Raw genomic sequence first — 16,350 nt, 5'->3', positions numbered from 1 at the left:
TAAACATGGGAGCACAGGCGTCCTGTTACTGATCAGCAGGACTGGCTGCATCAAGTGATGTTTAGGCCAAGTACCAAACATCATGTGTTGGGATGATGTCAGCAAAAAGTTTAGTTACTGGCCAGCTGAGGAAACTTATGACTAGCCCCATATATTATATTATGTTATATTATATTGTATTATATACTCACTTATATTTTCTGTAAATATCTTTCATTTTAATACTAAACAGCTTCATTTAATATATTTGATCTAGAACAAATGTCAGAATTCAAACCGGGAATGTGATTACAGACGGTAAACTGCACCTGGGGTTAAAATCCCAGTTGCAGAAACAACACTGTGTCCTCACTGATGTGCAGCAGGGCTGGTGTTTGAACTCATCTCCTGATATCAGTTTACTGTACATCACAGTATGGAACAAGCTGGAACCATATATTATTTGGCATTTTTGGTTTATTAAAGAACTGAAACATAATTAATTGTTTATAAAACTTGATGCAGAATAATTATCTCTCAGTCAAGTAAATGATGAATCTACCACGTGTTATAACTCGGTGAAAAAATACAGGACTTAAGAGAAGAGAAAGGAGAATCTTTCTTTTCTTCTTTCCTGAGAATGTTCTGAGATGTGTGTTTTTAGCCGTCAGGAGAGATATACTGGGGAATACTAAGCCTGTTTAGGTCTGCCGCCCCCTCAACCCCCCACCCGGTGTGCTCTGGGGCGGCCTAGCCGAGGTGCTAAGTACTCAGGGTCCCTCCCTGCGGACCAGCCAGACTCAGCAGAAAGACCTGGGAGGCTGCAGGGAGGGATGGAGGGAGGGATGGAGGGAGGGAGCCGGGGGCGTCGGGGCGCTGAGCACGGCACATCAATCTCCCTCTCAGATGACAAACTCACTCACAGCAAGATGTATGTCATGAGCCACCAAAGCCAGTTAATCAAATCATTAGCGGCACCCAGTAGTTTCCTCTGGCCTAGTTTACAGACACAGACGGAGAGGAGAGAGAAACGTACGACAAACCTCCAACCTCCGAAAACATCCACCAACAGAAATCTGCATCAGTGACAGATGAAGAGGTCACAGGTTCTTCAGATAACATATTCAAATCAGCCGCCGCTCTGGACAAGAATAAACCTTCTAATATTCAAATATATTTACGCAGCTACAAGGCTCACCCTGACGCTGCTCTGCAGCTTCATCAGCAGACTCAGCTCAGCCAGCGTCTGTGCAGCTGAAGACTCCTTTCATTCTTGAGGTTCAAAGGTCAAGATCGACCTTTGAAAGCTCCAGAATTATTTACTAAATGGATGTTGTTGTGAGATTTGTACTTGGGCTCTGATTGGTTTCTTCTGCGATCTGTCCTGATTGGACAGATTTCTGGTCTGAGCCAATGAGGATCAAGTACAGCTGTGAAATGTTTCCTGGAAACTGCCTTGAGAAAAAAGAGAATGGATTCTTGAAAAGGCAATAACTCTAAATTTAACCAATTCAACACAAATCAGATTCCGACCGAGCCGTCATCAAATGTCTCTGAACTTCTATGTATATAAACAGAGGGAAATTCTTATCCCTAATAAAGGCAGACTTTAATTCTCTCAGGGTCCAGTTTAGAAATTGACACATACATCAATAACAGTCGTGGATTCTTTGTCATTTTCCCGCTTTTCTCACCGATGCTTTGACTCTAAATACCTTCGGTTATTACCAATGGGTCTGAAATCATAAAGGTCCCTGAGATGGCGTAAATCTGAGCGCTGAGGCCCGGCCTGTATAAGCAGACAGATGTGTGCTGTCAGAGGAAATACAAGCGCTCATTTGAATCTATTAACTGGGCAGCAGAGCCCCGGGCTCGGCCAGGGGAGGAGAGGGGAGGAGACGGGAGTTCAGCCCAAAAAAACGCCGCTGCCGAGGCCAATTCTTGGTAAATGACACCGAACTTGGGTCCAGAAGTCCCCGTGCCAGAGTTTTATTTTATTCTAGAGCTTGTTCCTTCAAAATATACAGTTCATGGAGGGAGGGGGGGTCAGAGCTCGTCCCAGGATGGACAGAGCGAGGAGGCGAGGGGGAGGAGGTCTGATCATCAGAAAGGAGCAGATAGGAGCGTCTGGAGCACCTGGGTCCATTCTAATTGACTGGGAGCGCGGCGTATCCACTTTTTAAACAAAGTGACTCTCACTTGAGCTTCATTATATGCGCACCCCATTTCCATAGGCCTCTGGGAACGGGACCTGGGCCGCTCACATAAAATAAATGACCGCTCCATGATAAATGGTTCTATTAGCAATCCAGATTGTTAAACTGTGATATAACAGATCGGAGAGGGGCGCGGGGGCCCATTCATTTTCCTCCCTTCTGCACACATACACCGCTGTAAATAGCTTGTTTCTATGTGTAAATAACATATTAAAACTCGGCATTAGCCATGTCCTTTGATAGAGAGGAAATTGTTGTAAATAAATAACGCGGGACGGGAATATAAAACAGGGCGGGCTGTTATACAGCCGGCGTCGAGGCTCAGAGGTGGGCATGACTTAGGTGACAGGAATCCTGCAGCCAACAGTAAACCATACACTGACAATAAAAGGAGCTGCAGCAGCAGCAGTATATTAGAATCCTCTGTTTTCCTGCGGCCGGCTGCTTTGGGAATAAGCTCTCAGGTTCAAGGACCTTGTCTCATCTGCCTCCATCTCAGCTGCATATTCACTTATCAGGACCTGGCAACTGGAATAATAATGCATATTACTGCCATAAGTAATTGCTCTGTCTCCACGCAGTGGCAGACGGTTGTGGTTTTTAGCACTCGACGCTGATATCTGATTGGCTGGGACGGGAGCGGGTGGCGGCGCTGAATCGCAGCTTCTTGTTTATTTAAGATTAAAATACGGGGCTCTAACTCAAAGCCGATAGGGAAGAAGAGTTATGGAGGGACTTTTTATTTTAGGTATGAGAAGATTAAAAACTCGGCAGCTGATATTGAAAATGGTCGTATATAAATATACATCGGGCTGCGTGAGGTGGGTTTGGGGTCAAAGTAAAAGGAGTCTTTGTTCGGACTGTGTCTGTGGATGTGCGTTCAAGAAAGATAAAAAAGATTCTTCACCATCAAGTTGGTCAAAGTAAATCTTCCCCGTTTCACTCAAAGATAAAAGAAACTTGAGAAATAAATCTGTCAAAATAGGAAACTACAAGTTTTAAGGCCAAAACATGAGAAGTAAAAGTAAATGTGAGAAGAACAAAATCCTGACTGAGATTTAAACTTTGTTCTCCAGTGTCCATCGTATTTCATCCATCCCCAAATGAACCTGAACATTTCAATTCAGGCATTGAACCATGAGTGACAGTGAGAGCTGAGATCAGCTGTAGAGGTCAAACAGATACTGACCTTTACTAACTGGTGCTGTTCTGTTTACGGCCTCAATCCTCTGTAACTTCTTCTTCTTTATATGTTTGATTCTCTTCTTCTGAGCAGCGTCAAAGTGAATCTGGTTTCAGTGTCGAGTTCAAGGACACCAAGGCGGCGTCCGGACCGACATTAGCGTTAGCATGAAAAACCACAAGCCCCCGCATTGATTTCAATGAGACCGCTGCGTCGGCACAGTCACGGAGCTGAACTGAGCGTGGCTCAACAACCTACGACCACATCACAACTCACAACAATATGCACAAGTAGATCACTCTGTCACATGAACGTCATCCTTTCACCAGTTTATAAACGGCTGCAGCGTCTGGGCGTCTTCAGACTCACAGGTCTGAGACTTACTGGATCTTTTCTCATTGTAAGACCCAGTAAGACTTTATTCAAGCTGCAGCCACAACGTTTCCTCTCTAACCTGGTTGTTTCTGCTCAGTCTGAATAGTGACTCACTTCAGAGCTACACCTCTTAGTGACGTCACGCAGGTGTGGACTGAGCCGGTGGTAGCATGAAATACGAGAAGACAAGCCTCAGATCTGTGAGGAACCTACAGGACAGGTCTTAATAAAGCCGTAACTAACATGTACAGCACAGACCTGACTGTCACACAGCTCTGAGGCGTCCTGGGAACTGGTGAGTCAACTCACAGCTTTGTTCAAATATTGAAGAAGAAGCGTGTAAAGAAATAGAGCAGCGAAGACGCCAGCTCCACATGTAAAACTGTCCTACATTGATATTCTCTTCTGAACAATTAATGTTCGATTTCTTCATCGTGGCAGGCCACCAACTTCTTCATTAAAGAGCAGAAATGTCACTGAATCACTGGCTGCATTTCCATTTCAAAAGTGGCCTGTCACTCTGCATCCACGTCAGCCTCTCACACACTGTCGTCCTCTGTGCTGCTGCACCAGCCTTTTTTCTTCCTGTAATTCATACCTTTTATACTCTGGAGGTAAGAACAAGGTCTTTTAACCTCATTATACTGAGCTTTCATCACACGCTCACTGACATCTTTAAAACATGCATCCTCCCCGCCGCTCTCTCCGCCTCTCATGTCGTCCTCACCTGCGCTCCTCGGGACGTTCTCCATGAAGCGGCCGCAGCCGGTCGCTCGTGTAGATTAAATGTGGGTCAGTTTTGACAGGCCGCACTACTGTACCGCTGCTGTCTCCTGACAACCTGTTTTTGACGTTGCTGATTCTGATCTGTGGATGATTTTTTAATGCTACGGGGGAATACTCCTGGTGGAGGTGTTGCATGGTGAAGGAGAAGCTACAATATGTGCTGCATAAAAATAGATATACCCCAAAACACCTGGAACATTGAGCTCTCCTCAGTCCTCAGAGACTTCTACACGTTTCACAAACTGGTGAAAGAAACTTAAAGCATGCTCCTCTTTACTACAGGATCTTATTTTTATCTTTATCTTCTCGGGCCATTGTGAGATTAGAGTAATCTGTGTAATGTGACACGATGAGCAGTGCTGCAAACCAAAGAGCAGAACTGCTTTGTGCCAATATCTATATTTTAGCTTGGACCTACCGTAATTGCCAAAGTTGTGTGCAACGGTTTTTCTAACCAGCGTTTCTGGTGGTTCAGATCTGCAGCTTCTTTACAACCTGTTCCCCGCCAGAACGACACATTGATCGTGGTCGTCAGGGGAAAGTAGCTTTGGAAAACTCCTTATTAACGTCAGATAAACGTAGATACACAGTGTATTGTTACATGGAGAGAGGACTGTGGGCCAGCATGGACAGGAGGAGCGATTACAGCAGTGTATATATGGACGTGTGTGTAGCTGCACAAGCTTCGTTTCCACTTTGTTACACGACGGCTGCACGGTTAAAAAACATGGACAGAAAAGTTTGAATAAAGCAGAATAGTCCTTTAAAGCCGAGTAGTTTCCTGGCGAGATGCCGTCGTTTCAGCTCCATTTCCAGCTTTGTTCCTTCTTTATCAATTAATGAGTGTTTCTTTATAATGGCAGGCCACCAAGTCCTTCATTAATGCGTAAAAATGTCACTAAATCACACATTTAATTTCCATTTCAAGGGCAGCCCATCAGTCTGCATCTTTGTCAGTCTCTGAAGCTCCGTGTCGTCCTCGGCTCCACCAGCCCCAGCCTTTTTTTTTTTTTTGCCTTTATACTCTGGAGGTAAGAACAAGGTCTTTCAGCCTCATTATACCGAGCTTTCATCACACGCTCACTGACATCTTTAAAACATGTATTCTCTCTTTCTGCCTGTCCCTCCCCGGCGAGAGAGGATCAGTGCTACTCTTCATTTAGTTCAACAACACAAACACTGGTTCTCACCTGCCCGACCCCCCTCTTCTCCTGTCATGTTACCTATTCATCAGCGTTTATGAGCTCAAATGGCGCCACACTCCTCGACTGTACACACCAGGCCTCGCTGCCGGAGCCATCTGCATTAATGATGCTCTTTAAAGGCCGAGGTCTGTTTAGGATTCCTATCAGACGTCTACTGTAAGTCACCTCTGACTGCTGCTGGACCCTTATCAGGCCCGAGGAGAGCCAGGAGCAGCAGCTCCCACGATGGCACGTTATCTTTGAAATGTATATTTCATCAGTGGTGTCGGCCCCCCCTTCGCCCCCCGGCTGAGCACCTCTGAGACCTCGGCTCATTCTGACACACAGCATGCCGAGGTCTGACAGACGACCGGACACCGGTTTCACATCACGTCACAGTTCGGGAGAAAGTTTGAAAAAGCGCGTTACCTCTCGTCTCCGAGGGAGAGGCTTTCTTCGGGAGGTCTCCGAAACCGCTCGCGTCCATTTTGTCTTTTTTCTCGGCAGCTCTCGACGCTGAAGTCTCCATGGCCGACGGCTCTGAAAGAGGAAGGACACAAAAGGAGCTGTTAGCTGAGTGCACTCAGAGGGCCACGCTGAGGAGAGCAAGTGTTAATTTGGGATGAGATGAGGACACTCGGGACTCGACTCAAGACGCACTGAGAGGACTCCGATGTTCCCGCTCAAGAGCGTTCATTAAACCCTGGTGAGGAGCTCTGAGGGAGAGACAGTCACAGACAACACAGCTGCAGATTTCACTGATTTAAAATCCATCAAACACATTCATCTACAACTACTGCTCCAAGCACACCTCGTCTATAAGCTGATTTTAAACTGTCAAAGACAAAACTGGAGAAATATTGACTCAATTTCCACTTACTAGCTTTAAATGGCACCTTATGGTCTTCCTCCGTTGTCGTCATGTGACTAAAGTATGGGATTTAGGTGAAGTGATAACACTTGGTCATGTGGGGGAATGAGGTTGTGTGTGAGGAAGACCTTTAGAAGTGGTTGAAATCTCCACAAAAAGCTAGTAAGTGCACCTGAAAGTTGTAAAAAGAAAAAGCCAACTGGTTGATATAACTAATATATTTGACTTTTAATAACCAGAAGGTCAAAAGGTCAAACTCCCGGGTAGCCAGCGTGTCCTCCATCCTTCATGATGAAGCCTGAAGTGTTCATTGACTCCTGATGGATCTGAGAGCGTGACGCCTGCGCTGTCACACGGACCTCTGACACCAGAGTTTCTCCTGCGGCGCCGGGACAACATGTCAGAGGATTTCGTCATGAAAGACGGCTCACCGTGCGGGGGCTTTCTGTCCTCCCCCAGAACCCCCGAGATTCACGACTCAATTTGCTTTCTGGCAGCGGGGACCCGGGGTCGGCACGGGGGTTTTGGGGGTTAAAGGGGACGGGGGATGAAGAGGTGGGGGTCTCATCAAAGTTTATTTGACTATCGACCTTTCTTCCAGCGCTATTCACACAGGCTTTGTGGCCTGAACAGTTAGAACAATACGACTTTAGCTTCAAAGACACGAGAGAAATGAGGAGGACTGAGACTTTTCATCCAGCTTCCATTAGGACTGAAAACATCTGGGCCTGGTGTCTCTGTGTAGTCTGAGGCAGGACGCTGAGACCAGCTGCTGGTAACCATCAGACACCATGTTGTTATAACGCCACATATTTAATTATAACAACACACGTCTCTCCTCAGCAGCAGGTTTAGAGTCATGCTGAAAGAATTAATTATCAGTTCACCAACGAATTAATAATCTATAATCATTAAAAGCAGATGAAGGCAGGGGGATGATCACTTCTCACAGGAAAGTGTAACATACCTGATAAATGATTAATATCAGGCCAAACTAGCTAAATGCTAATGCTATCTAATACTGACTAACAGTGCGTCTTCTGCTGTTTCACTGAGGGGCGGATCAATAAGGGCAGATGACCTAGAATCAAACTCTAAAATAATTATATAATTAGAAAATACAACCAGGTTTTATTCATTAAATACACTGAGCTGATAGCAGGAGTGTGAACTGACATCACATGACTGGAAACAGTTGTTGAGCCGGTCGTTGGCACATTCAGGAACCGGACCTGTGACCTTGTGGTTACAGGACGACCCTGTAACAACACTGTTGTAGGTCACACACTTTAATGAAGCAGCAGTTGATGGAGTTTGTAAACTACCAAACGCTCTTTACTGCCTCTTTAACAAAGCCGAGTGTCTGACTGACAGCTCGGCCTGCTGTCTTTATTGCTGTGGATGAATCTGTGTAACAGGTGTGAGAGGCCAGGAGTGAAGCCTCATGGGAAGTCCCCCACCACACACACACACACCCACACACACCCACACACACACACACACACACACACACACACACACACACACACACACACACACAAGCCCCTTTAGTTGAGGTGATATATGAGGCACATAATGGCGGTCTTTCACGCTCGCAGTCCTCTGATCTCTCCTCGCAAATCATTATTAGTCAGGCTTAACATTTGCTGTTCACACATGTAGGTGCTTAGTGATTGGTGTTGGCTCTGCAGCCTGACGAAGGTTTAAGCTCCAGTAACATGTGTGTGTATGTATATATATCTATATAGATACATAGATATATATATTAAAGTGAGCGTCGATGGTTTTCTTGTAGCATGAAGAAGATTCAGGTTTAATACAGTTTAAACGTCTGATCAGCTGTTTAAATATTCCTCAAAATGTAGATTAGTGAAACCAGAGACTAACCCCTGACCAGAGGTGACACGGGAGAGCGGCTGCCAGTGACTGGCCTTGTAGAGGTAGCTAACAACCAGGTTAGCAAGTCAATAGCTCAGTTAGTGGTGTAATTAACCGTCACCTCCCACTGTTGACTGTGGGCTCCTCTCTGAGGACTCACAGTGATTCATTTGAGTATAATGGCCAACAAAGAGATCCTTACAATAAGGTTATTTAAGGGAAGAGCTTCAGAGCGCCCCTCCCCCCTCTCTGTCGAGTCATTGTGCTGAAATCAATGAGTGTTTGTTCTGTCACCTCAGAAGTCTCTGCTGCTCTGCTGTAACCAGCTTCTGTCTGCAGACACTTTACTCTTCATCACTTCCTGTTAACCGTCTTTTAATATTCCACTTCCTGTACGACTGTTACAAGCTTTGCTGTTTTCTTTCTGCATAAAAGTTGCAGGTTTGTAGTTTTTACAGTTTTACTGACACACACTTCACAATGTAACGATGCACATCCGACATCGTGATGCACTCTGACTTGGATTTGAACCGTTCTTCCCTCCGCAGAGACAGACTGCTGCCTGCACAACAACACCTGTGACTAACTGTGAGAAGCCTGAGGGCCCACAAACACTCAGACACAGGGTGTGTATTAGTCCTGTGGAGGGCCCCGACTCACAGGAGTCAAACAGCCTGCAGTGAGAGGGTATTTCCTGCGTCAGGAAAACAAATGCCCCTGCCTTCCAGGTGTAGCCGGCTCACAGGAGTACAGTTTGGCTCATCACCGAATATTACCAGCAGCCACTGTCCCCCTGAATTATTAGAGCAGCTCTTGTCAAGCAAACAAATGAGTCTGTCTCAGCTCAAAAGGTCACGGCGTACCCGAGTAAAATCACAGAGCACGTAGTCAATTCCTCGGCGCGGTTCCTCGTTCGAAGGGCCACTTGCTGGAATTTATGGTTGGGCCCTACACCTATTCTCCTTTGAATAATAGCTATCCCATAAAAGAAGCCCCGGTCGGTGGCGAGTCGAAAATAGAATCCAGCTTCAACCCAAAGACGGTGGTTTATTGTACGAGCAGCGAAGGCACAAATAGAGGCTAACAGTGACATTTGAATTTATACCGACTTCCTCAGACTGGTTCCCTCGACTTCCAGAGAAGCAGTGAGACCCACAAGCCCCGATCTGAGAGCTAAAAACAGAGCACAAGGGAGACAGGAAGTGCTCCCATGAGGCCAGATATGATGAAGCCTCTTGTTGGTGTCTTCGTCTCTGATTGTTTGTTTGGCCGTTTGTCCTTCGGTTGATAATAAACAGAGGAGACTGATGGGAACAACAGCCTGTGTCAGTGTGAGCAGCTTCACACCCCTCTGTCAGCCTGGATGTTCAATATCCTGTGGCTGAGCTGCTGCTGCCCTCCCCAACAGCAAACAGATGTGGCGGCTGAGTTCAGAGGAGGAGGATTCAGCTCCGCTCCCGACGCCTCCCACCTGTGCGCCACAGCGACCCTGACCTGGCTTTTATTTCTTTTTTCTTGCAGTAGCAGCGCTTCAAGGTAGCTTCCTGCTTCCTGCTTCCTGCAAGGCTCGGCAGTGGTGCCTTTATTTTATTTTCAAACGGAGGCAATCATGTAGATCATTGATCCATGAACCCGTCTCTGGTTCCTGCTCGTTAAATGTGAGGATTTACTTTTGGGTTTTATTTCAGTGCAAACTGAATATTCTGGACTGTAGCTTTATTCAAAACAGTTCTAGGAAACGATTAAAGAATGAAGCAGCAAAACTATGGTTTTAAACCAGCTGAAGCCTCCCTGCCCCTGCCTGAAGACTGGGCCGTCAAAGGAAAAGGAAACTACCAGCTGGTAGTTTGGGTCTGTTTGCAGTGACTGTTTCTAGCGTTTGTTGCTGGCCATGTTTTCTGTTCAACATATATATAATTTATAATATATAATATATATAATATATAACTCTCATGTGTTGAAGCTGCCGGTGAAACAGCAGAGCAGCTCTGTACGTCACTGTGGATCTGATGAAGTCTCAGAAAACTTTTACACAAGTTCAGATGTGAACCGGCCGAGGCGGGGGGGGGGGGGGGGGGGGGGGTCTCTGTTAGGCATGAGGAATCAAACCTGCAACCTTCAGTGTCTCTGAGCAGGACACTAAACCACCCACTGTGATCCTGCTCCTCCATGCTGCAGTTGTCTCTGTCATCTTCACTGAAGTCCTACCATATTCCCGCCCCCTCCCCCCCCCCCCCCCTCCAGCTCTGCATGCCGACGCCGTCGAGTCCACACTGACCGCCGAGGCCGCCTGACTGCTTTGATCCCTGACCCTCGGCCAAATGGTGCGGCTGCAGCGCGGCCACTCGCTGTTTTACAGCAGCAGTTTGGACCACTCACTTCCTCCTCGCCGCCCGGACGGACCAATCGTTTATCAGCACCTACAGTGAGTCTTTGTCTTTACACTTATAGATCCATACTGTGTCTGTCTATCTATCTTCTGTTAGATCATCAAAGTGTTTTCAGTGAAGTGATTAGTCTAAATCAGGAGTACAGAGGTCATGAATCCCCAAACAAAACTGAACTACACTGAATGTGATGTCCAGGTAAACGTGGAAACCATGACAACTTCACCTAGCAACAAAACAAGGCGACAAACGCAGGTTTGTTCAGACTCTGTTCCTCTGTGAGTGTTGAGAGTGATAGCTGCTCACCATCGTTCTTACATGAAGCGTCCAGGGAAACTCCCTGCTGCTCTGAGTCACAGTTGGCTAACCATCAGTGTGTGTGTGTGTGTGGGTGTGTGTGTGTGTGTGTGTGAATACATAATAATGTGCGTGAACACCTGCACAACATAATGCAGTCAAGAATAACTGGAGTATTTGCATCACAGTGTGATAAATGTAAATGTAGGATACTGTGTCAGATTGTCTTCTTCATGTTACTGTGCGCACACACACACACACACACACACACACACACACCCACACACACACACAGACACACACACACACACACAGACACACACAGACACACACACACACACAGACACACACACACAGACACACACAGACACACACACACACACAGACACACACACACAGACACACACAGACACACACACACACACAGACACACACACACAGACACACACAGACACACACACACACACAGACACACACACACAGACACACACAGACACACACACACACACAGACACACACACACAGACACACACAGACACACACACACACACAGACACACACACACAGACACACACAGACACACACACACACACAGACACACACACACAGACACACACAGACACACACACACACACACAGACACACACACAGACACACACACACACAGTTTGCAGCTCAGGCAGCTGCTACATTAAAGACTGTACATGTTAATATATAAATGTCAGTGTGGACCCTGGAGGTACTTCTGATACTTGTAGTTTTCTGTGTAATCTCGGAGTATTTTGATGCGTTGGTGTTTGTGCTCGTGCTTCGGTCGGAGGCGTGGCCTCTCAGGTTCACAGCTGTCAAACAGCAGCAGCGCCGCTCGCACCTGAAACCAGAGCTAATGGCCTCTGACACGCTGGAAAACCTGCTGAGGCCCCCGTCACTAACGGCATGTCACAGACCTCCAGGGGCCCCCAGGATGAAGTCTGTCCCCGGCCCCTGACGCGCACCCTCCCTTCCTGGAGGGAGGAAAGAAGAAGCGGGGGGCCTCCGGGGGCCGGACAGATTCCTCCTGACCTCAAGGTCTGATTGAGCTCACGGAAGGACGAGGCCGGGGGGGGGGGGGGGGTGATTGCTAAAGAATACCACATGGCTCCGCAGGGACGCCACATGTTAAAAAATCTTTGGGAAGGAAAAAAACCACACAGCTCTGTGGCGTTTGTTGCTGGTTGATGCTCCTGCGGCCCGGCAGCGGTTCACAGCCTGTTCTCACTTCCACCGCTGGTCGGGACCAAGAGGCCGAGGCTCTTCATCACCAAGCAGCCAGTCAGCCTCTGCGCCGCGTGAGGCCATCATTGAACATGGCAAAGCTATCAGATCTGGTGATAACCGCCCTGTGATAACCAAACGCACCCTGCTGAAGGGGGGGGGGGTCTGTCCCTCCACACACAGCCTACACTTCTCTGAGATCTGGATCATTCGTTTCACAGCGTGTCAAAATGTCATCGCGGGCGTCTTTCCTCACAGCGTGGGGCACCCTTCACATCCGCCCTTCAGATTCTCTCTCTCGCACACACACACACACACACACACACACACACACACTCGGCCTCCCCTGCTCAGCGGCTGTCAGGCCTGAGCGTGGCGTTGCTGCGTCCCTTCAGGAGTTAATTAACAGACGCATCAAAGCCGATCCCGAGGAGCTCTACGTACACAGCAAAGAGGAAGAGCTACAGGCCCCCAGCGGCCCCTGGACCTTTGATTTGTGATGTCTCTTGGTCTGTGTGTGTGAGTGTGTGTGTGTATGTGTGTGTGACGGCGTTGCATTAAACACAGCTCTGTTTTCATCATGTGTAATTGCCGCTGCCTGATAGCTGCTTTCCTCTGTCGGAGGAAGTTTCTCATGTCATCAAAGATCTGGTAGAAGAAGTGACCAGAGTTTCACAGTAAGTCACAGACTGGATGTGGATGTGTGCAGCTCAGAGCGAGAGCGTGCCGCGACGTTCGAGACGAGAAAGACATGAAGGAACTTCTCTAGCTCTCTTCATTTCCTCAGCCTGCACTCGAGCGTCTGATCTGCTGTAGCTGGGTTCACTGTTGAAGCTGTTTGCCGGTGATTAGCAGGGGTCAGCGGGAAAAGCAAACAGAGTAATCCACTCAAACATAAATCCATAACAGCTGTAATCCAAACACACCAGAGGAAGTGTGGCGGAGTCTTAACGGCTGGAACACACTCACAGGTTTCTCTAAAATAAGACGAGGAGGATTTTCAACCGTTGAGCTGATAAAATGTAAAATCAGAGATCTTCAGATTATTTGGCATTTATGAATATTTAATGAGTTAAATATTGATCAAATTATCTACTGATCATTAATCACCTGGGCTGCCCGGTTTTTGTCCGACAGATTCAGATGAATAAAGTTCAAACTTATCACCTTAAAAGATGTTTTAATTCTTACAAAACTTTTATACTGAATGGTCATATTTTATGTGCTCTCTGTGTATCAGTAAAGTCTGAGCAATTAGTAAATGAATTGATTGGTTATTTGACAGAAACTAATCAGATCAGTTGGCATTCATTCTGAAGAATAAAATAATCAGTTTCCAGAGTTTGATGCTGGTTTTATTTTGTTGTTTTATTTTAGAGGAAATAAAATGTTAAAGATAAACCTGGGTGACGGTTGAGACTTGGCTGAGAGCTCGTCAGTCGTGTGTGTGTCTGCGGCTGCTCGTGTTCCTGGAAGTGTGAAGTGTGTGTTGAAGCAGGTTTGGAGGTTTTGGTGGTGAATGATAAAAGATGCAGGGAGCCTTTTCCCTCCGGCTCTGGTGGATTTACTCCCCTGCTTGTGTAAAGCCACTGATGCTTCTTTTCTCCACAAAACCCACAAGGAACAACTGCCCCGGGGCCACATGGCGTAATTGGTGTGGACTTGTTGTTTTGTGGGATAAGAGACTTTTGAGTCCTCACAGCGGGGCGTTTTACTCACTTCCAATTCACATTTATCGCGCCCTGCAACCGCCTGCATGCCAGACTCTTTTCTTTCCCCCGTTCTTTTTTCTTTTTCTTTTTTTGCACTGAATCCATCACTTCCCCGCGTTTTCACTCTTTATGAACCCTCCACAGATTTGCCAGAGAATCAGAGCTGCGATCATTAAAGAGGAGCGGACGGGACGCGGGGGCAGGGAATGTGTGAAAATGACAGCACGGGAAGGCGCTCGGGGCGGGATGAAAGTGACATCCCCATCACAGGTTTGGGAAGCCCCCATGTCATGCTGAATAATGTGAGGGGCCCCATTATTTCTTCACATCTTTTCACTCCCCCCTGCCCCCTGACTGCTGGAACTCTTCATTCTGCACAATGGCAAATGCACTAAAACTTTTTTTCTGATGCAAATGAATGCAACCGGCCATTCAGCATTAAAAAAAATCTTGTGTGAGAGGGAGGGAACGAGCCTGGTGTATTTAGTTTTTTAGACGGGCATCATTTTAGTTGTTTTACTTGCTTATATTTGCTTGTTGAATTATTAAAATGTGCTGATGGTTGCTGCAGTGATTTATCTTTAATGTCCGACAGAAGAAAACAGGATGGGGCTGAATGTGTGAGGCCTTTTCCTACAGTCTGAAATGAAGCTGCAGAAAAACAAAAAGCATCAATTAAAAGCTGTAATCTTAATGTTAATGAGTTTTATGAGCTTCTTTGAGGGGAAATCAATCCAAGCTGTGAGTGATCAAACCTGACTTCCTCTACAGAATCACATGAATGATTTATTTTAGCTTCTTTTCATGGTGGAAACATTAAACTCTGTCCGTCACGCACGAGTAAAAGTTTGAGTATTTCAGAGAAAAGACGCAGAGAGAAGAAGAAGTTTAAAATCCTCTGTGTGCAGGCTGATTTACTGGAGAGCATCTTAAATATCAGGTTGCAAATTCCTGGGATTCCAGCATCAGTGTAAACCTCAAATAACCTTAAATGGTTATTTCTAAAAAGTTCCTACAGTCAGTTTGTCCTCTTTACTGTTTCAAGGCCTGAAGTGGCCGATCCACATCATTTCGTATCATACTAACAGTCAGAGGAGGTGAAATATTATCACACCAGATTTAAAGAGAAAAGAAGTTTTGCATCAGTTTAAAACTGAAAGTGAATAAATTGATGTTGTTGTATAATAATGATGTCAATAACAGAATTTAATGAACTCATTATGAAGTATATGATTTAATTAAAGCACTAAAATAATAATTAGAAGTTTCTGTTAGTTCACTCTCTTATTTATCGCCAGTTTCCAAACTCAGACATCAGAGCTCCAGTTTCCCTGAGCACATGGTCAACACCGAGTCCGACTCACCGTGTCCCGACTCCTCGTCCCGGGCGGGTTCTGTCCGGGCGGCTGTCCTCTCGACCCCTCAGCCTCGGCTCCTTCTCCTCCTCCTCCTCCTCCTCCTCCTCCTTCTTCTCCTTCTCCTCCTTCACTCTGGTTCAAGTCAAACTTTTTCTCTCGGCGAGGAAGAAGAAGAAGAAACAGAAAGACGCCGCGGTGTAGAAATCCCCCGCAGGAACATGAAATCCCATCTACAGGAAGACGCGCGTGTTTTGGAAAAATAAAAAGTATCCCCAAGAAGAGCGCGCGCCCTCGGCGTGGACATAAAGTTCACTTCTCCGCGTCTGTCCGCATCACGGATCCTTCCCGCTGCTGGAAAGTTGAGAGGAAACGCGCAGAGCAGCGAAGAGACTGAGAAGTGAGGAAACGCAACTTTTCGGCCGCGGGCTGTTTGACGGGGATGCTGCGGAGCTGTGGAGAGTCCTGGATGCGCCCACCCCTCTCTCTACACTTCACTTCTTTCCCTCCTTCTCTGACCCCCCCCCCTCTCTGCCCCCCTCTCGATCTCAGACGGGACGGACCGGACAAACCTTCAGGGTGTCCGATAATCAGTGTAACAGTTATTATTATTATTATTACAGTTGATATTGATGATCAATAACTAATTATGAGCAATTGATTAAAGTTGATTAAACTCACACATTGTGCGAAAATTAAGTTAGGAACAAAATCTGGTGGTAAAGTATCGATTAAGTTTCAACACAAATACAGGATCATCGATTATCGGTTATTGGAAATATTGCTGGCTCCACGCTCCTCCTTTATCTTTTTAATATTTTCTTATTTATAGTTTTGTGTGTTTCTGTGAACGTTTTCCTCTTTTATTCACAA

At 46.5% G+C, this 16,350-nt stretch overlaps 1 protein-coding gene across 1 annotated transcript in view; it reads right to left on the bottom strand.

Moving 5' to 3' along the window:
• LOC111235546 (zinc finger protein GLI2-like) overlaps nucleotides 1-16,350 on the bottom strand; it is a 75,306-nt gene that overhangs the window by 49,577 nt on the left and 9,379 nt on the right. The window contains exon 2 of the mRNA XM_022764017.1: nucleotides 6,153-6,263. Within this exon, the coding sequence (XP_022619738.1) occupies nucleotides 6,153-6,263 (111 nt within the window). The remainder of the gene's footprint in view (nucleotides 1-6,152; nucleotides 6,264-16,350) is intronic.

The sequence above is a fragment of the Seriola dumerili genome, unplaced genomic scaffold (assembly GCF_002260705.1).
Source record: "Seriola dumerili isolate Sdu_G_001 unplaced genomic scaffold, Sdu_1.0 BDQW01000513.1, whole genome shotgun sequence".
Lineage (NCBI taxonomy): Eukaryota > Metazoa > Chordata > Actinopteri > Carangiformes > Carangidae > Seriola > Seriola dumerili.
The sequence above is the reverse complement of the archived record's forward strand: the minus strand, read 5'-3'. Positions and strand labels throughout refer to the sequence as shown.